The sequence below is a fragment of the Bufo bufo genome, chromosome 1 (genome assembly GCF_905171765.1).
Source record: "Bufo bufo chromosome 1, aBufBuf1.1, whole genome shotgun sequence".
In the NCBI taxonomy this organism is placed as follows: Eukaryota; Metazoa; Chordata; class Amphibia; order Anura; family Bufonidae; genus Bufo; species Bufo bufo.
In genome coordinates this window covers 796,715,068-796,736,451 of record NC_053389.1, presented here as the reverse complement: position 1 = coordinate 796,736,451, position 21,384 = coordinate 796,715,068, and the positions used below count along the sequence as shown (strand labels likewise).

Below are 21,384 nucleotides of genomic sequence, written 5' to 3'. Positions count from 1 at the left end.
CTCTTCCTCCTTCGGCCTATCACAGTGGTCTTTAGCTCCCACCCACAGAGATGGTCACACTCTGGATCTTATCTTTACCCGCCTCTGCTCCCTATCTAAACTTTCTAATTCGCCTCTCCCCCTATCCAACCACAACCTACTCACCTTCTCTTCATTGGTCTCTTCTGCAGCTCCCCCGGTCCACACACTAGCACACCCCTGCAGGAACCTTAAACATCTCGACTTTTGCTTGCTTTCTGACTCTCTTCTCCCACTATCTACCATCTGTTCCCTCTAAGACTTAAATGCTGCCACCACCCTATATAACACCACAATAAGTACAGCTCTGGACACTGTTGCCCCCCTCACACACAACGAAACCCAAAGAATTTACAGACAACCCTGGCACACCAACCTGACCCAAAAAACTCAGACAAGCTTCCAGGGCTGCTGAGCGGCAATGGAAGAAAATCTATTCTAAAGATCATTTCACGGCATACAAGCAATCCCTCCTCATATTCAAATCCTCACTCGCTGATGCAAAACAGGCCTACTTCTCATCTCTCATATCTTCCCTGGCTCACAGCCCTAAACAACTTTTTAACACTTTTAACTCCCTTCTCCATCCAGCAGCGCCCCCATCCTCTCCTGTCATCTCAGCTGAGGACTTTGCCAAATACGTCAAACAAAAGATAGTCAACATCAGAGAAAGCTTCAGTACACAGTCCCCACGGACCCTCTACACAACTGCTCAGGCCTCTTCTCCCAAAACCCGCTTCTCCACCATTACAGAAGAAAAACTCTCCACTCTACTCTCCAGATCTCATCTGACCACCTGTGCACTTGACCCAATCCCATCCCACCTCATCCCTAACCTCACTACAGTGTTTATCCCAGCCCTAACTCATCTCTTCAACCTATGACTAACCTCTGGTGTCTTCCCCTCTGCTTTTAAACATGCTACCATTACACCCATCCTCAAAAAGCCTTCACTTGACCCATCTTCTTTGTCCAGTTATCGCCCCATATCACTTCTTTCGTATGCCTCAAAGCTACTTGTTCATTCAGAACTGTCCTCTCACCTCTCCTCCTGCTCCCTCCTCGACCGCCTACAATCTGGCTTCCGGCCCCACCACTGAGACTGCCCTTACCAAAGTCACCAATGACCTACTAAACTCTCCACTCTACTCTCCAGATCTCATCTGACCACCTGTGCACTTGACCCAATCCCATCCCACCTCATCCCTAACCTCACTACAGTGTTTATCCCAGCCCTAACTCATCTCTTCAACCTATGACTAACCTCTGGTGTCTTCCCCTCTGCTTTTAAACATGCTACCATTACACCCATCCTCAAAAAGCCTTCACTTGACCCATCTTCTTTGTCCAGTTATCGCCCCATATCACTTCTTTCGTATGCCTCAAAGCTACTTGTTCATTCAGAACTGTCCTCTCACCTCTCCTCCTGCTCCCTCCTCGACCGCCTACAATCTGGCTTCCGGCCCCACCACTGAGACTGCCCTTACCAAAGTCACCAATGACCTACTAACAGCCAAAACCAAGAAACAATACTCGGTCCTCCTTCTCCTTGACCTGTCCTCTGCATTCTACAATGTTGACCACTCCCTTCTGTTGCAAACTCTCTCATCTCTTGGCATCACTGACCTGGTTCTCTCCTGGATCACATCATACCTCACAGAACAGACATTTTACGTCTCCCACTCCTGCACCACCTCCTTGTCTCATTACCTCTCTGGTGTCCCGCAAGGCTCTGTCCTAGGACCCCTACTCTTCTCTATCTACACTTTTGGCCTGGGAAAGCTCATAGAGTCCCATGGCTTTCAGTATCACTCCTATGCTGATGACACACAAATCTACCTCTCTGGTCCAGACATCACCACCTTACTATCAAGAATCCCACAAGGTCTATCTTCTATATCATCCTTCGCCTTTCGCTTTCTAAAACTTAACATGGATAAAACAGAAGTCATCATCTTTCCCCCATCTTGCTCAACCCCCCTACAGACCTATCTATCACGATCAATGGCTGCACACTATCCCCGGTCAACCAAGTCCGCTGCCTTGGAGTGACCTTGGATTCTGCCCTTTCCTTCCGACTGCACATCCAAGCCCTTTCCACCACCTGCCATCTCCAACTCAAAAACATCTCCCGCATTCACGCTTTCCTTAACTTTGAATCTGCAAAAATGCTTGTACATGCCCTCATCATCTCCCGCCTAGACTACTGCAACACTCTTCTCTGTGGCCTTCCATCTAGCACTCTCGCACCCCTCCAATCTATCCTCAACTCTGCTGCCCGACTAATTCACCTCTCACCCTATTACTCCTCTGCCCCTTCCCTCTGCCAATCCCTTCACTGGCTCCCCTTTGCCCAGCGAATTCACTTCACAGAACTAACAAATACATGCGAGGCCGTCCATAACCTGTCCCCTCCCTACACCTCTGAGCTACTTTCCCGATACATCCCACACGCACTCTCCGATCCTCACAAGACCTCCTTCTCTCCTCTTATCACCTCTTCCCACAATCGCCTCCAAGAATTCTCCCGTGCATCCCCCATACTCTGGAACTCGCTACCCCAACATACAGTGGAATCCTTCAAAAGAAACCTGAAAACAGACCTCTTCAGACAAGCCTACAACCAGTGACCCTGCTGCCACTTACTGTGTCCTTCTCCCATACCATGTAGATTTTAAGCCCTCACGGGCAGGGCCCGTTCTCCTTCTGTACCAGTTTGTAACTCGTTTTGTTTATGATTACTGCAATTGTCTGTATTATGTATGTATACCTCTTCTCATATGTACAGGAATAATGAAGGGAATAATGGAATGAATGGAATAATAATAATAATAATAATAATAATAATAATAATAATAATAATGAGGCTTGGGCAGATCGTTAGTGGCAGATGATGTTTAACACTGACAAATCTAAGGTTATGCACATGGGAAGGATTAATGCAAGTCACCCGTACATACTAAAAAGGTAAAACACTGGGTAACAATGACATGGAAAAGGACGTAGGAATTTTAGTGAACAGCAAACTAAGCTGCAGAAACCAGTGTCAGGCAGCTGCTGTTAAGGCCAATAAGATACTGGTTTGCATCAAAAGGGGCATAGATGCCCGTGATGAGAACATAGTCCTGACACTTTACAAATCCCTAGTCAGACCACACATGGAGGACCGTGTACAGTTCTGGGCTCCTGTGAACAAGGCAGAGGGTTCAGAGGGGGTCAACTAAAGTAATAACTGGAATGGGTGGACTACAGGTCCTAGAAAGATCATCAAAATTAGAGTTATTCACTTTAGAAAAAAGACGACTAAGGGGAGATCTAATAACTATGTATGAATATATCAGGGGTAAGTACAGAAATCACTCCCATCATCTATTTATCCTTAGATTTGTGACTGTCATGAGGGTTTATCCTCTGCGTCTGGAGGAAAGAAGGTTTGTACACAAACATAGAAGGATTCTTTACGGTAAGAGCAGCGAGACTATGGAACTCTCTGCCTGAGGAGGTGGTGATGGTGAGTTCACTAAAAGAGTTCAAGAGGGGCCTGTATGTATTTCTGGAGTGTAATAATATTACAGGTTATAGCTACTAGAGAGGGGTCATTGATCCAGGGAGTTATTCTGATGCCTTATTGGAGTCAGGAAGGAATTTTTTTCCCCTAAAGTGAGGAAAAATGGCTTTTACCTCACAGATTTTTTTTTGCCTTCCTCTGGATCAACTTGCAGGATAACAGGCCGAACTGGATGGACAAATGTATTTTTTCAGCCTTATAAACTATGTTACTAATCTGTGAATTCTGGACATCTGTATGGGCCCTAACGACATTATGAAGTATGGGACTGGCCTGCCCATGTTAATTAAGTAGAGAGTGGCTAAAAAGAGCATCTCTCTCCAGAGGAGGACACATGATGTTCATGAATTCCGTAGACAGCCCATTGATTTATTGAGCACCATGCAATAATTCATTTCCCTGGGATGGCGCTCCACCACAGATTACAACTGATCAATGTGGGTCACAGAAGCAAGATACTCTATGATTCTCTTATTTTTTGGGGTATTCTTCCAACAAAAAGCTATTGTCCAAAGCTTAGAACCCCTTTAGCATGGGCCAACAATTTATATGGTTTATGTGAAACAAAAGACAAGGAAAATGTATTTACCACATAGTTGAACTGGGTGATCCGGTTTTGAATTTCACTGTCATTGTTCCGGATAATAAAGTTGATCCCTATATTGTCTCCTAGCTTCAATTCTGTCCCCAGGACACTGAGATGTAAATAGTTTTTACTATTGGTTGGTTGGTAAGCAGAGGCCACCATGGTGGCAGAAGCTTGTTTTTCCGTAGGTATGTTTTTATCTGTTGTTGATACCTAGAGGAAGAAAGAGGAAATATAGTGCTAACAGTTGAATTTGTCATAGTCAAAAACAATATACAGGGTGGGCCATTTATATGGATACACCTTAATAAAATGGGAATGGTTGGTGATATTAACTTCCTGTTTGTGGCACATTAGTATATGTGAGGGGGAAACTTTTCAAGATGGGTGGTGACCATGGCGGCCATTTTGAATCCAACTTTTGTTTTGTCAATAGGAAGAGGGTTATGTGACACAAACATATTGGGAATTTCACACGAAAAACAACGGAGTGCTTGGTTTTAATGTAACTTTATTCTTTCATGAGTTATTTACAAGTTTCTCTTTGTTTACAGCCATTGACATGTCGCCGAGGAGAACACGTGAGGAGCGGATAGAAATTGTGTTGATGTCTGGTGAACGCAGTAACCGGGTCATTGCAGCAGATTTCAATGCAAGACACCCTACGAGTAGTGTTGAGCGAACAGTTCGAGCATAGTTCGGGTCCGTACCGAATTTTGGGGTGTTCGTGACACGGACCCGAACCCGAACTTTTTCGTAAAAGTTCGGGTTCGGGTTCGTCGTTCGGCATGTATTTTGGCGCATTTTGAAAGGCTGCAAAGCAGCCAATCAACATGCATCATACTACTTGCCCTAAGATGCCATCGCAGCCATGCCTACTATTGGCAAGGCTGTGATTGGCCAAGTGCAGCATGTGACTCAGCCTCTTTATAAGCTTGTGCGCACGTCGGGACGTGCTCACTCCCGATGTGAATAGAACAGGGATAGACGCAGCTGATGCTAGGGCGAGAATAGGCAGGGATAATTGAATAACTGGAAGCAAATTTCTCTACTCCACCTGTGATTCATCTGAACAACTGCAGCTGAGCTGCTTTTTTGATAGGGATTGGCTATTTTTAGAGTGGCCAGAGTGATTTTTCCATCCACATGTACCTGGGCTGACCGCCGGCCGCCATTTTGCGACTTGTAGTGCTGCAGCAGAAGCTGCCACAGTGTGCATTCCAAAGCTCCAAACAAGTCAGACATCTACACCTGGGATTCAGACCAATAGCGATTTAGCAGCACAGTCCAAGGCTATTTTTTTTAAAGGTTGTGCAGACCATTTTGTGGCACATGTTACTGGGCTGATAGGCGGCGGCCATCTTGGGACTAGTGCTGCAGCACAATCTCTCCCAACGTCCATTAATCACTTGTAATAGTGGTCTGTGCCATAGAAATCCTACATCAGGGACTTGGGTGTGCTTGTGTCACCCCTACTAATACCAGTCCACCTGTAATCCATACAGTGAAAAGCCATAAAGTATTCCAGTGAGGGTATTTTTTTTTTATTTAAAAAAGGCCAAGTTAGTTTATCTGGCGTTCAATATACTAGATACAGTTAGGCCTGCGTTTCATACATCTGGAATTAGCAAACTAATGTGCTGGGGTTGGGAAAACATATATGTACCCATACTAGAATCTGTCAAAGAAAGCGGTACTCACATATAACAGTCATTCCATCTGTAATCCATACAGTCAAAAGACTGAAAGTATTCCAGTGAGGGGATTTTGCTTATAAAAAATAATATATTTCATTGTGGTGCGAGTTGAATCGCAACAATGAAGAAAAATACTATTAAGGGACGAGGACGCGGTCGTGGTGGTGTCCGTGGAGCCTCTGTTGCTGGTAGAGGACGTGGCCGTTCGGCCCCAGGCGCACACAGTAGGGAACAAACTCCCTCAACTAGCCGGCAGAATGTACCGCAATATCTCGTGGGGCCCAATGCCGCTCTTAGGATGGTAAGGCCTGAGCAGGTACAGGCATTAATCGATTGGGTGGCCGACAGTGCTTCCAGCACGTTCACCACATGGTCTTCCACCCAGTCTTCTGCGGAAAGCGCACAGGTGGCACCTGAAAACCAAGCCCATCAGTCTGTCACATCACCCCCAAGCATATCAGGGAAACGGTCTGAGCCACAAGTTATGCAGCAGTCTCTTCTTCTGTTTGAAGACTCTGCTTCCAGGGTTTCCCAGGGGCGTCCACCTAGCCCTTCCCCAGTGGAGGAAGACATACCATGCACTGACGCACAACCACTTATGTCTCCAGATGAAGAGGACATGGGAATACCACCACAGCAGAGTCACCGACTCTCTGATGATGACGAAACACAGGTGCCCACTGCCGCGTCTTTTTGCAGTGTGCAGACTGAACAGGAGGAGGTCAGGGAGGGAGACTGGGTGGAAGACGATGCAGAGGACGATGAGGTCTTAGACCCCACATGGACTGAAGGTCGTGGCGATGACTTTCACAGTTCAGAGGAAGAGGTAGTGGTGAGACCGAGACAACAGCGAAGCCAAAGAGGGAGCAGGGGGCCAAAGCAGATGAGCCGCCGCCCCCAGAGTTCGCCTGCTACTGGACATCGCCAACAGGGACCCAGCCCCACAAAGGCAGCTTCAAAGAGTTCCCTGGCATGGCACTTCTTTAAACAATGTCCTACCGACAAGACCCGAGTGACTTGCACGCTCTGCCATCAGAGCCTGAGGCGAGGCATTAAAGTTCTGAACCTCAGCACAACCTGCATGACCAGGCATCTACATGCAAAGCATGAACTGCAGTGGGGTACACACCTTAAAAACCAGGCACTCGCTGAGGCTCCCCCTGCTCCCTCTACCGCTGCTGCCTCGGCTTCCGCCTCGAGAGGAATGTTGCCACCTGCCGAGCAGCAAACAGAGGATGTGCCACCGACACCACCACCACCGCCACCGTCAACTAGCGTCTCCACTATATCACACAGCAGCGTTCAGCTCTCAATATCTCAAACCTTAGAGAGGAAGCGCAAATTCCCCCCGAGTCACCCTCGAGCCCTTGGCCTGAACGCCAGCATTTCTAAACTGCTGGCCTTTGAAATGCTGTCATTCCGGCTGGTGGACACAGACAGCTTCAAACAGCTGATGGCCATGGCTGTCCCGCAGTATGTGGTTCCCAGCCGCCACTACTTCTCCAAGACAGCCGTGCCTTCCCTGCACATGCAAGTGTCCGATAAAATCAAGTGTGCACTGCGCAACGCCATTTGTGGCAAGGTCCACCTAACCACAGATACGTGGACCAGTAAGCACGGCCAGGGACGCTATATCTCACTAACTGCACACTGGATGAATGTAGTGGCGGCTGGGCCCCCGGCGGACAGTTCCTTGGCGCACGTCCTTCCGCCCCCTAGGATCGCAGGGCATCATTCTCTGCCTCCTGTAGCCTCCTCCTCCTACTCGGCTTCCTCCTCCACTGCTTCCACCAGCTCATCCGGTCAGCCACACACCTTCACCACCAACTTCAGCACAGCCCGGGGTAAACGTCAGCAGGCCATTCTGAAACTCATATGTTTGGGGGACAGGCCCCACAGCACAAAGGAGTTGTGGCGGGGTATTGAACAACAGACCGACGAGTGGTTTCTGCCGGTGGGCCTCAAGCCAGGCCTGGTGGTATGCGATAATGGGCGAAATCTCGTGGCAGCTCTGGGACTAGCCGGTTTGACGCACATCCCTTGCCTGGCGCATGTGCTGAACTTGGTGGTGCAGAGGTTCATTCACCACTACCCCAACATGTCAGAGCTGCTGCATAAAGTGCGGGCCGTCTGTGCGCGCTTCCGCCGTTCACATCCTGCCGCTGCTCGCCTGTCTGCGCTACAGCGGAACTTCGGCCTTCCCGCTCACCGCCTCATATGCGACGTGCCCACCCGGTGGAACTCCACCTTGCACATGCTGGAGAGACTGTGCGAGCAGCAGCAGGCCATAGTGGAGTTTCAGCTGCAGCACGCTCGCGTCAGTCGTACTGCCGAACAGCACCACTTCACCACCAATGATTGGGCCTCCATGCGAGACCTGTGTGCCCTGCTGCGCTGTTTCGAGTACTCCACCAACATGGCCAGTGGCGATGACACTGTTATCAGCGTTACAATACCACTTCTATGTCTCCTTGAGAAAACACTTAGGGCAATGATGTTAGAGGAGGTGGCCCAGGTGGAGGAGGAGGAGGAGGATGAGGGCTCGTTTCTAACACTTTCGGGCCAGTCTGTTCGAAGTGGCTCAGAGGGAGGTTTGTTTAAGCAGCAGAGGACAGGTTCACAAGTCGCCAGCCAAGGCACTGTACTGGAGGACGAGGAGGATGAGGAGGAGGAGGTGGAGGGGGACGAGGATGACGCAAGTTCACAGCGGGGTGGCAGCCCAGGCCCATCACTGGTGCGTGGCTGGGGGGATACGGTGGACGATGACGATACGCCTCCCACAGAGGACAGCTTGTCCTTACCCATGGGTAGCCTGGCCCACATGAGCGAATATATGCTCCAATGCCTGCGCAACGACAGCAGAGTTGCCCACGTTTTAACGTGTGCAGACTACTGGGTGGCCACCCTGCTGGATCCCTGGTATAAAGACAATGTGCCCACTTTAATTCCTGAACTGGAGCGCGACCGTAAGATGCGCGAGTACAAGCGCACGCTGATAGAGGCGCTCTTGAGAGCATTCCCACATGTCACAGGGGAACAGGTGGAAGGTGAAGGCAGAGGAGTGGCAAGAGGTCGCCAACGCAGCTGTGTCACGGCCAGCTCATCTGAGGGCAGGGTTAGCATGGCAGAAATGTGGAAAAGTTTTGTCTCCACGCCACAGCTATCTGCACCGACACCTGATACGGAACGTGTTAGCAGGAGGCAGCATTTCACTAACATGGTTGAACAGTATGTCTGCACACCCCTCCACATCCTGACGGATGGTTCGCCCCCATTCAACTACTGGGTTTCGAAATTGTCCACGTGGCCAGAGTTAGCATGTTATGCCTTGGAGGTGCTTTCCTGCCCGGCGGCCAGCGTTTTATCTGAACGCGTATTCAGCACGGCAGGGGGCGTCATTACTGACAAGCGCAGCCGCCTGTCCACAGCCAACGTGGACAAGCTGACCTTCATAAAGATGAACCAGGCATGGATCCCACAGGACCTGTCCCTCCCTTGTGCAGAGTAGTCCTTATTAACTGCCTAAAACATGTCTTGTTGTGCTACGGGCCACTTCTTTATTTGATACAAATTTTATGAAACCCACAGTTGAATGAAACTCTTCTCTGTCTGGGCGCCGGGGCCTAACCAGATGAAAGTGGCCGGTTAAACTAACGGGTGACATGAAGCCATAACCTCTGCCATGCTACCTCTGTCTTCTGTCTGGGTGCTGAGGCCTAAGTCAAATAAAGCGGTCTTCTGCTGTGCTGGGGGATATGAAGCTAATCTCTGACCTCTCTCCTCTGTCTGGGTCCAAAGGCCTAAATCACTGAAAGAGGCCTTCTCCTGTGGTGTGTGATATGATGCCAGAATATGTGCTGTGGGGCCTCTCTCCTCTTCCTGGGTGCAGGGGTCAAATAAACTAAATTGTGGCCTACTCCTGTGGTGGTTGATATGATGCCTGATTCTCTGATGTGGAACCTCTCTCCTCTGTTTGGGTGAAGGGGTCAAAGTAACTAAATGGTGGCTTCTCCTGTGGTGGCTGATATGATGCCAGAATATGTGCTGTGGTGCCTCTCTCCTCTTCCTGGGTGCAGGGGTCAAAGTAACTAAATGGTGGCTTCTCCTGTGGTGGCTGATATGATGCCAGAATATGTGCTGTGGGGCCTCTCTCCTCTTCCTGGGTGCAGGGGTCAAAGTAACTCAATGGTGGCTTCTCCTGTGGTGGCTGATATGATGCCAGAATATGTGCTGTGGTGCCTCTCTCCTCTGTCTGGGTCCAAAGGCCTAAATCACTGAAAGAGGCCTTCTCCTGTGGTGTGTGATATGATGCCTGAATATGTGCTGTGGTGCCTCTCTCCTCTTCCTGGGTGCGGGGGTCAAAGTAACTCAATGGTGGCTTCTCCTGTGGTGGCTGATATGATGCCAGAATATGTGCTGTGGGGCCTCTCTCCTCTTCCTGGGTGCAGGGGTCAAAGTAACTCAATGGTGGCTTCTCCTGTGGTGGCTGATATGATGCCAGAATATGTGCTGTGGTGCCTCTCTCCTCTGTCTGGGTCCAAAGGCCTAAATCACTGAAAGAGGCCTTCTCCTGTGGTGTGTGATATGATGCCTGAATATGTGCTGTGGTGCCTCTCTCCTCTTCCTGGGTGCGGGGGTCAAAGTAACTCAATGGTGGCTTCTCCTGTGGTGGCTGATATGATGCCAGAATATGTGCTGTGGGGCCTCTCTCCTCTTCCTGGGTGCAGGGGTCAAAGTAACTCAATGGTGGCTTCTCCTGTGGTGGTTAGTATGATGCCAGAATATGTGCTGTGGGGCCTCTCTCCTCTTCCTGGGTGCAGGGGTCAAAGTAACTCAATGGTGGCTTCTCCTGTGGTGGCTGATATGATGCCAGAATATGTGCTGTGGTGCCTCTCTCCTCTTCCTGGGTGCGGGGGTCAAAGTAACTCAATGGTGGCTTCTCCTGTGGTGGCTGATATGATGCCAAAATATGTGCTGTGGGGCCTCTCTCCTCTTCCTGGGTGCAGGGGTCAAAGTAACTCAATGGTGGCTTCTCCTGTGGTGGCTGATATGATGCCAGAATATGTGCTGTGGTGCCTCTCTCCTCTTCCTGGGTGCGGGGGTCAAAGTAACTCAATGGTGGCTTCTCCTGTGGTGGCTGATATGATGCCAGAATATGTGCTGTGGGGCCTCTCTCCTCTTCCTGGGTGCAGGGGTCAAAGTAACTCAATGGTGGCTTCTCCTGTGGTGGTTAGTATGATGCCAGAATATGTGCTGTGGGGCCTCTCTCCACTTCCTGGGTGCAGGGGTCAAAGTAACTCAATGGTGGCTTCTCCTGTGGTGGCTGATATGATGCCAGAATATGTGCTGTGGTGCCTCTCTCCTCTTCCTGGGTGCGGGGGTCAAAGTAACTCAATGGTGGCTTCTCCTGTGGTGGCTGATATGATGCCAGAATATGTGCTGTGGGGCCTCTCTCCTCTTCCTGGGTGCAGGGGTCAAAGTAACTCAATGGTGGCTTCTCCTGTGGTGGCTGATATGATGCCAGAATATGTGCTGTGGTGCCTCTCTCCTCTGTCTGGGTCCAAAGGCCTAAATCACTGAAAGAGGCCTTCTCCTGTGGTGTGTGATATGATGCCTGAATATGTGCTGTGGTGCCTCTCTCCTCTTCCTGGGTGCGGGGGTCAAAGTACCTCAATGGTGGCTTCTCCTGTGGTGGCTGATATGATGCCAGAATATGTGCTGTGGGGCCTCTCTCCTCTTCCTGGGTGCAGGGGTCAAAGTAACTCAATGGTGGCTTCTCCTGTGGTGGTTAGTATGATGCCAGAATATGTGCTGTGGGGCCTCTCTCCTCTTCCTGGGTGCAGGGGTCAAAGTAACTCAATGGTGGCTTCTCCTGTGGTGGCTGATATGATGCCAGAATATGTGCTGTGGTGCCTCTCTCCTCTTCCTGGGTGCGGGGGTCAAAGTAACTCAATGGTGGCTTCTCCTGTGGTGGCTGATATGATGCCAGAATATGTGCTGTGGGGCCTCTCTCCTCTTCCTGGGTGCAGGGGTCAAAGTAACTCAATGGTGGCTTCTCCTGTGGTGGCTGATATGATGCCAGAATATGTGCTGTGGTGCCTCTCTCCTCTTCCTGGGTGCGGGGGTCAAAGTAACTCAATGGTGGCTTCTCCTGTGGTGGCTGATATGATGCCAGAATATGTGCTGTGGGGCCTCTCTCCTCTTCCTGGGTGCAGGGGTCAAAGTAACTCAATGGTGGCTTCTCCTGTGGTGGTTAGTATGATGCCAGAATATGTGCTGTGGGGCCTCTCTCCTCTTCCTGGGTGCAGGGGTCAAAGTAACTCAATGGTGGCTTCTCCTGTGGTGGCTGATATGATGCCAGAATATGTGCTGTGGTGCCTCTCTCCTCTTCCTGGGTGCGGGGGTCAAAGTAACTCAATGGTGGCTTCTCCTGTGGTGGCTGATATGATGCCAGAATATGTGCTGTGGGGCCTCTCTCCTCTTCCTGGGTGCAGGGGTCAAAGTAACTCAATGGTGGCTTCTCCTGTGGTGGTTAGTATGATGCCAGAATATGTGCTGTGGGGCCTCTCTCCTCTTCCTGGGTGCAGGGGTCAAAGTAACTCAATGGTGGCTTCTCCTGTGGTGGCTGATATGATGCCAGAATATGTGCTGTGGTGCCTCTCTCCTCTTCCTGGGTGCGGGGGTCAAAGTAACTCAATGGTGGCTTCTCCTGTGGTGGCTGATATGATGCCAGAATATGTGCTGTGGGGCCTCTCTCCTCTTCCTGTGTGCAGGGGTCAAAGTAACTCAATGGTGGCTTCTCCTGTGCTGATTGATATAAAGCTGATGGTTGTGCCATCTGACATGGTTGCCGGGGTCCCATTAAATTGGGGCCTACTCCTGTGGTGGGTGATCTAAATGCCTGATTCTCTGCTTTGAAACCTCTCTCCTCCGTCCGGGTGTAGGGGTCAAAGTCTGTCAAAGTCGCCTTCTCCTGTGCTGATTGATATAAAGCTTATGCTTGTGCCATCTGACATGGTTGCCGGGGTCTGATTCAATGGTGGCCTACTCCTGTGGTGGGTGATCTAAATGCCTGATTCTCTGCTGTGTAACCTCTCTCCTCCGTCTGGGTGTAGGGGTCAAAGTAACTAAATGGTGGCCTACTCCTGTGGTGGGTGATATGATGCCTGGTTCTCTGCTGTGGGACCTCTCTCCTTTGTCTGGGTGCTGTGGTCAAAATAATAGTAAGTGACCTTCTCCATTGGTGGGTGACTTGAAGCCTGATTCTGTGCTATGGGACCTCACTCCAATTAATATTGTTTAATTTTTATTTATTTTATGTTAACTCATCATTTCCCTATCTACATTTGTTTGCAGGGGATTTAACTACATTTTGCTGCCTTTTGCAGCCCTCTAGCCCTTTCCGGGTGTGTTTTACAGCCTTTTTAGTGCCCAAAAGTTCGGGTCCCCATTGACTTCTATGGGGTTCGGGTTCGGGATGAAGTTCGGGTCGAGTTCGGATCCCGAACCCGAACATTTTTCGAAAGTTCGGCCGAACTCGTCGAACCCGAACATCCAGGTGTTCGCTCAACTCTACCTACGAGACCACCCATCTCCCATGCTACAGTTAGTAAACTGCTTGCTAAGTTTCGTGAAACTGTTTCAGTGTTGGATTTGCCAAAATGTGGACTTATGAAATCTGTCTCTAATGAAGAAACATCAGTGGCTGTCCTAGCTTCATTCAGCAAGAGCCCACAGCGTAGCACTTGCCGCATGTCACTGGAGAGTGGCATTAGTCAAACATCCCTTCGGCGGATATTAGCTACTCACAAATGGCACCCTTACAAACTCCAGCTACTGCAGCATCTCAACGAGGATGACCCACATCAGCGCACTGAATTTGCAGAATGGGCAAAACGAAAATTGGAACAGGACCCTCAGTTTACGCAGAAGATTTTGTTCAGTGATGAGGCAAACTTTTATGTGAATGGTGAAGTTAACAAACAAAACCACCGCTATTGGTCTGACACTAACTCACATTGGATAGATCCCGCCAAGACTTTTGGAACAAAAAAAATTATGGTATGGTGTGGTATATGGGGTACAAAGATAGTGGGGCCATTCTTCATCGATGGAAACCTCAAGGCCACTGGATATGTGAAATTGCTACATGATGCGTTTCCCTCTTTATGCGCTGAAGCTGGCACGTTCCCTGAGTTTTTCCAGCAAGATGGTGCACCACCACATTATGGGTGTCAGGTCCGAGCATTCCTAGATGAACAGTTTCCTGGAAAGTAGATTGGTCATCGTGGGCCAGTTGAATGGCCCCCAAGGTCTCCCGATCTGACCCCCTTAGACTTTTATCTTTGGGGTCATCTGAAGGCAACTGTCTATGCTGTGAAGATACGAGATGTGCAGCACCTGAAACTACGGATACTGGAAGCCTGTGCTAGCATTTCTCCTGCGGTGTTGCTATCAGTGTGTGAAGAGTGGGAGAAGAGGGTTGCATTGACAATCCAACACAATGGGCAGCACATTGAACACATTTTATAAGTGGTCAGAAACTTGTAAATAACTCATGAAAGAATACAGTTACGTTAAAACCAAGCACACCGTTGTTTTTCATGTGAAATTCCTATAAGTTTGATGCGTCACATGACCCTCTTCCTATTGACAAAACAAAAGTTGGATTCAAAATGGCTGCCATGGTCAAAAGTTTCCCCCCTCACATATACTAATGTGCCACAAACAGGAAGTTAATATCACCAACCATTCCCATTTTATTAAGGTGCATCCATATAAATGGCCCACCCTGTACAGCATTGTGTCATGTTTGGGTTTGTTGCACTATCCATAGCACTGGGCCAAAATCAGTCACATGGCATATCTGAAGGGCTGATGGACCCCAATATCTTATAGTCAGTCTAAAATACAATATTCATAGCCAATAACAATACAGTACCAGAGCCATCTGCAATTGTTTGGTAATGTAATGTGATGCTATTCTCTGGTATGTATTGCACCCAGCATGTTTATGTATGGGATAGACATGGCCAGAGTTAAGTATTCTGTCCCAGCCCTTTTAGGAAGCCAGGGTGTGGGATGGCCCCACCCGTAGCACCAGAATTCGAGTCAGTCTGAAGTAGAGCCTACAGGGGTAGGCAACAGACACTATGGCCTCCTCTCCTCAGGCCTCCAGCTAAAGAGAAAGATCAAGAAGTTTACAGAATATGCAAGGCCAAGGAAGGAGCTAGTCAGCTAGGTTACCTGTGTAAAGGTTTCCAGACCCTGCTGCAGTGGAGGAATAACAAGTTAAGACACCCTACACACTTTAGTAAATACTTGGCTAGTTGTATCATTTGGACCTGCACACCATCTGTGACGTAGTCGGCGCAGGCGCAGTGAGGAAGCTCGCACCAGGAGCGCGTCATTCACTCACTAAGCCTGCACAGAATACAGAAGTGGATGGCTCAGGTGCGGGATTTCTTCAGCAATCCAGCTAACTCGGACGTCACTCATGAGGAGCGGGGCGGGCTAGACAGAGGACCTGGGTGGGATAAATGGTTAGTAGACCGAGCCTCTAGGTGCTGAATCAACGCCCTCATAGCACCTAGAGGCTCATTAGCATACTTTAAAAGTGTGTTTTTTTTTTTTAGGAGAACGGCGGCAGGGACAAAAGTATAAAGAACACTGTTATGTACTGCTGACATTAGCACATCGCTAATGTCAGTCAGCTACATAACAGAATTTCTGATGATAGAAACCTTTGAAAGTCTGAACTTCAACTGCATCTGAATTGTTTTGTCGAAAATCCATTGTGGTAATGTACAGAACAAAAATTAGAAAATTTTTGTCTCTGTCCAGATATATATGGACCTAACTGTATATCCGCAGAAAAGGCCATCAATATCAGTCAGTGGTAGTCCGATTTCCTTAACCCCCACCGATCAGCTGCTCCTGAGTAGCTCTGGCACTGGAAGTTATGGCAGGAACTACACAGCTCCTTCCACAGTGTATGCAATTTGTGACCAGCTGTGTCCACTACATAGTTGATGGAGCTGTTTGGTTCTGGTGCCAACTTCTTGAGCCGAAGCTACTCTGAAACAGCTGATTGGCTGGGGAGTGGGGTGAAGGCCCTCCGCCAATCAGAGGATAGGCCATCAATACCAACACTTTCAAATATTCTTAGCTTTATTAGTCTTATCCGAATGGAGACATGTACAAAAATAGAAAAATTACTGTTATCTCCAGCGTGTCTATGTCTGATAAAGTATTCAGGGTCAGCCGAATGGTTCCATCTTTTTTAGTTGATCGTCTGCAATCTCCTGGATTTACTACAACAGGGACGCGATCAGCCGGAGACCCATCAGGATTAGTGACAAACACCTGAAATGGATAAAGACAAAAATGAGACTAAAAGGCAAAGCCCCCTCCCCTTTGATTCCTAAAGTGTGCCATTTAAAATCCTGTTATCTTATATGAAATCACAGAAAAAAAAAAAAAAAAGGGAGTAAAAACCCTCCCTAAAATACAACCTTTATTAATGACATTTAAGGATGGCAGCGGCCAAGACACCCAATCATCTCAGTAGGGGGCGAAGCTGGAAAGAACTGGCTCCTCGAGCACGCTGACCAGAATAGCGACCTGTATGCTCACTTGCTTATGCAGAGACAGGTGTATCGTTGACATCAAGCAGTCTGATGATTACTAGATAGCCATGCTTTTAGACCATCAATGCAAGATGAGGGAATGCTTTTGTCTCAGAGAAAGGGAGGCTAAATTACGTTATTACTAGGAAACACTGTGTACGCAGCTTGCCGCAGCTTATGGTGGGCAGATTCCTGCCATCAGCGTGTCTGAAAGAGAAGCCCCTCTCTGCACCTAACCCCTCCGCCACAAACAGAAGCCACGGCAGCAGCCATTTCAGTCTCATCAACATGATGGAGCAGTTTTTCCACGGTTTAGGCGTACCTAAATTCTGTCCCGTCTCTGGAACAGTAGCCCGAACTGGCACAGCTTGCTGTCTTTCTGCTTTATTGCCCAGCCTCCAGTCTCATCTCAAAGGATTTTCAATGCTGCGGTGAGCGTGGTGACACCCAAATGGATCAAGTCGTCCTCCGCCAGTGTTCAAGATGTCACTTATCAAAATGAACTACGTCTGGATTCAGGGGGATTTTCACACACCTCCAACCAGTGTCAGACTAGGGTGCATAGGGCCCACCAGAAAAATTTATCTTGGGGGCCCACCGTACAGAAACATTCAAATATTACCTGCTCACACAGCAGCAAGATGCTACCAGATGATTGAATGTGGGGTCCCTGCAGCAACTTTGAGAAGGTAGGTCCTGGGGGAGAAGAGGACACTGGTAGCTTTCCTCTACACCTAGAAGTCATCTCAGCTCTGGTAGTGTCTATAATAATAAACTGGGGAGTTTCTTTAATAATCTTTCAAGTTTTTTATATGAACATAGGCTGGTGGGGGTGCTGTACATTGAATATATGTATGTAGTGCAGTAAGTCTACTGTGTTATGTGTCAGGGGGTGGGAGATTAGGGGTTCACTGGGGGATTCACCTGTACCCCTGTGGGCCAGTCCGAGCCTGTCTCCAACTAATTCCAATGAATAGATCTAGCTCTGCTTTCAGGGCCTCTGTCACGGTCTGCCTGCCAGCTGTCATCACACCACTGCTGCGACCTGCCTACCATCACGTTCTGTAATTCTGCTGCTTCCTACTCCATTATGCCACAGCCGCCGACCATCATCTTCCGTAAGGCTGCAGCTGCCTCCATCATGTTCCTGCCTTTCTGCCAAAATGTACCCTATGGCTGATGCTGCTCCTTGCTGCTAATCCCCTACTGCCACCGCTATTAACGCAGAGCATCTGCTGCTACTACTACTGTACCACCACTACTACTACCCATAGACAGCGGACCTGCTATGCTGCTTCTGCTCCCGCTACTATTGCGGCCAAACGCCACACTGCTGCTCCCAAAAAAGGCAGATTTTGTTTTAGTTTTTTTCACAACAAGCCACTTTTTTTCTGACAATTAACACTTGTGCGTGTCATATTGGCAGGCATTTCGAACCTGTCAAGGCATCATTTTGGAACATTTGTTCCCCTCCCCAAGCCAATTTTTTTCCCCCCTAACACCATGTGTTTAAACATCGTCTGCTCCTTATAAGGGACAATTTTGGAAGCTTTGTAATATGAAAAAGCATAACACATGTACGTCATGCTGATCGCACGGGCACCAGAGCGGTGCACGTCCAATCAATGCAGGGGCCTGGCAGTCACTGACAACCGGGCACCTGCTGTATCCTCCAGGTGTAAAAGCCGATGTTGGAGGATTAACTCCTGCTATGCCGCAGTAAGCGCTGACCGCAGCATAGAGGGTGTTTGCGGTCAGTCAGGATCTCCATCGGACCCCCTTCTGTAGAGCTGGGACCCCAATGGGTGAGAAGGCAGCCCGATGCCTTGCAGAGGCCTAGGAGGTTCAGCCCCAGACTGGGTCTCCTAGACAAATTCCAGTGAAGTGCAAAATGTGGATCTGCAAAAAATACGGACGACATCAGTGTTGCATCAGTTTTTTTGCGGATCCATTGTAACAATGCCTATCCTTGTCCGCAAAACTGAAAAGAATAGGACATGTTCTATATTTTTTGCTAGGCTAGAGAACGGATATAAGGATGCGGACAGCACACAGTGAGCTGTCTGCATTTTTTAAGGACCCATTGAATTGAATGGGTCCACATCCAATCCGCCAAAAAAAAAAATGAAAGGAGACGTAAATAAAATAGGTTTGTGTGCATGAGGCCTTACACTGTGTAATACACTGACAGGCAATGCATTACAATACAGATGCATTGCAAAAGCTGAAGTTTCAGAGAGGGACAAAAAAAAGTTAAAAAAATTTTAAAAAAAGTGTTTCATAATAAAAAAATAACGTTTCAAGTAAAAAAAAAAAGCCAGATAAACTCTGTAGAAAAATAAATAAGCCATTTTTTGGTGTCACCTTACATCACAAAAAGTGTAATACCAAGCGATCAAAAAGTCATATGTACCCCAAAATAGTGCCTCATCCTGCAAAAAATGAGTCCCTACATAAGACAATCACCCAGAAAATAAAACAATATGGCTTTCAGAAAATAGAGACACTAAATCATTTTATTGAATTCATGAATGCTTTTAATGTGTAAAACTGAAAATAAAAATAAATAAAAAGTATTCATATTAGGTATTACCGCAGCCGTAACGACCTGCTTTATAAAAATATATCACATGTATCCAAAAATGTTTTTATTTTTTTATAAATAAAGGTGGAATATATCAACTCAAATTTACCACTGACGTACAATGTGTCAGAGAAAATTATCTCAGAAGGACTTGGATAAGTAAAAGCATTCCAAACTTGTTACCACATAAAGTGACAGATTTGCAAAAAAATGGTCTGGACAGGAAGGGAAACACTTTCCCGGGGTAGAAGCAGAAGATAAAGGTGCTTAATAAATAAAAACTATACAATACCATATAATGTAATATGAAATCAGTGCACTTACCGTAAGATCAAATGTCATTCCAGGCTTGAAAAACTTGGATGTTTTTGTGTAGAGAATTTTATAAGGAGATTCCACAATGAAGATGTTATCCAGCTCATATTCTGCCATATCACTGCCTGTAAGAGAAGGAGCCGTGCATTACAGTGTATTTACATAGCTATGATTAAAGAGGTTGTCCCATGAAAATATTGTACATTTTTCAAGCCAGCACCTGGATCTGAATATTCTTGTAATTGCATGTAATTAGAGGGAACCTGTCACGGGGATTTTGTGTATAGAGCTGAGGACATGGGCTGCTAGATGGCCGCTAGCGCATCCGCAATACCCAGTCCCCATAGCTCTGTGTGCTTTTATTGTGTAAAATAAAAAAATTTTTTTTATACATATGCAAATTAAGCTGAGATTAGTCCTCTCCCTGACTCATCTCACATACAGGACTCATCTCAGGTTAATTTGCATATGTATCAAATCGGGTTGTTTTTTTAACAATAAAAGCACACAGAGCTATGGGGACTGGGTATTGCGGATGTGCTAGCGGCCATCTAGCAGCCCATATCCTCAGCTCTATACACAAAATCCAGGTGACAGATTCCCTTTAAGTATTTAGTACAGCCACTGAGCTATTCAATAATGTCACATCGGGGAGTGGGGAAAAACCCCCACTGTGCAAAGGCAGGGACTGCAATGCCAGATAGGAAGGAACAGGGAGCAGGTCACCACCTAGCGCAACCCTGAACTCACCTTAGACTCCTACTGCATGAGCTGCCTCAGAAGGTAAGGGGGCTCATGCTCACCAACCTTTGACCCTACTATCCCTACAAAGCCCTAGGCCTAATGACACGGCAGAGACCACCCATTCATCCAACACCACGGATGAATGGTGTCTCAAACGGTCCAGTGGCAAGCAGGATAGAAGGCCATGGGCTAAACAGTACGGCAGGTAAGTTACACAGTAACACAACTATGCAATCCTCACTTACCTGCCGTAGCCATGATGGAAGGTGGCTCCAAGCTGGAAAAGCCCACAGGCGAGTCTTCGCTTAAACCCCTCCAGGAAAGCCCGCCCCTTCCAGAGCCTCATACAACAATCAAACCTCGAAGCAAAACCCGCACCATAACTACATACACCAGGTGGGGGGAGGAATGACAGAAACACACCGGAGGGGACAACAAACAAAGCAAGAAATACAAAATAACAAATAAGGATAGCGCACACAGACAGTATCATTCAGCCCAGGAGCAGCGCTCCACACCAAGCTGACAAACAAACCAAACTGACACTCAGGCTCCACCACACCAACATATAGGAGGCCTGAGGTCACACCCACCACACCTACCAAGCACACCTTAACCCCATACACACCAAAGCAGGGAAAGGAAACATCCTAAAAGGGAAAGCGCACACACATGCATAAAAACTAGTTGCCACCGGCAACCAGCATGCACGGCGAAAATGTTGCGGCACACGTCGAGGCCGTGACAAATAAAATGTATCTGTATAGCACCACCTGCTTTTCTTTTACTGATGTCTCTGTCCGCCTCTGTAATATCTCTACAATGGTCGCACACAGGCTCGGACTGACCCACCATAATGATTAGTGCAGCAGGCAGCTCTCCAGCTTCCCGCTGGCCAGCACCGCTGCCTGTCACTTCAATGAGCACTGACAGTGACTCCAGTCCTCAGACTTGTCATATAAGTGGCGAGATGACTGATCCAGACCATGATCATTCACCTTGCCACTTCACTTGCCATGGCCGCCGCCTGCCAGTACCCAGCGCCTCCTCTTCAGCGCTGCTCGTGGGCCCCTGCGCTCTCCGTAAAGAGCATCCCTACGCAGCGCAGGCACGCAGCCAGTAAGGTTCCCCGCTGCACCCTGGAGTCTGCAGAGCGCAGTGGCGGGTTTATAGTGTGCCGTGGGTGCCCAGCAGTTAGCCCGCTGCCTCCTGCCTGTGAGCAAGACAGATAGAGGCAGTGGACG

The 21,384-nt window shown here is 48.2% G+C and overlaps 1 protein-coding gene across 1 annotated transcript in view; it reads right to left on the bottom strand.

Moving 5' to 3' along the window:
• Window positions 1-21,384, bottom strand: part of LOC120986498 (complement C3-like) — a 445,179-nt gene that overhangs the window by 261,065 nt on the left and 162,730 nt on the right. Inside the window, exons 13-15 of the mRNA XM_040415121.1 lie at window positions 19,406-19,521; window positions 16,088-16,234; window positions 4,176-4,385 (exon numbers count right to left, since the gene is read on the bottom strand). Coding sequence (XP_040271055.1) covers window positions 4,176-4,385; window positions 16,088-16,234; window positions 19,406-19,521 — 473 coding nt within the window. The remainder of the gene's footprint in view (window positions 1-4,175; window positions 4,386-16,087; window positions 16,235-19,405; window positions 19,522-21,384) is intronic.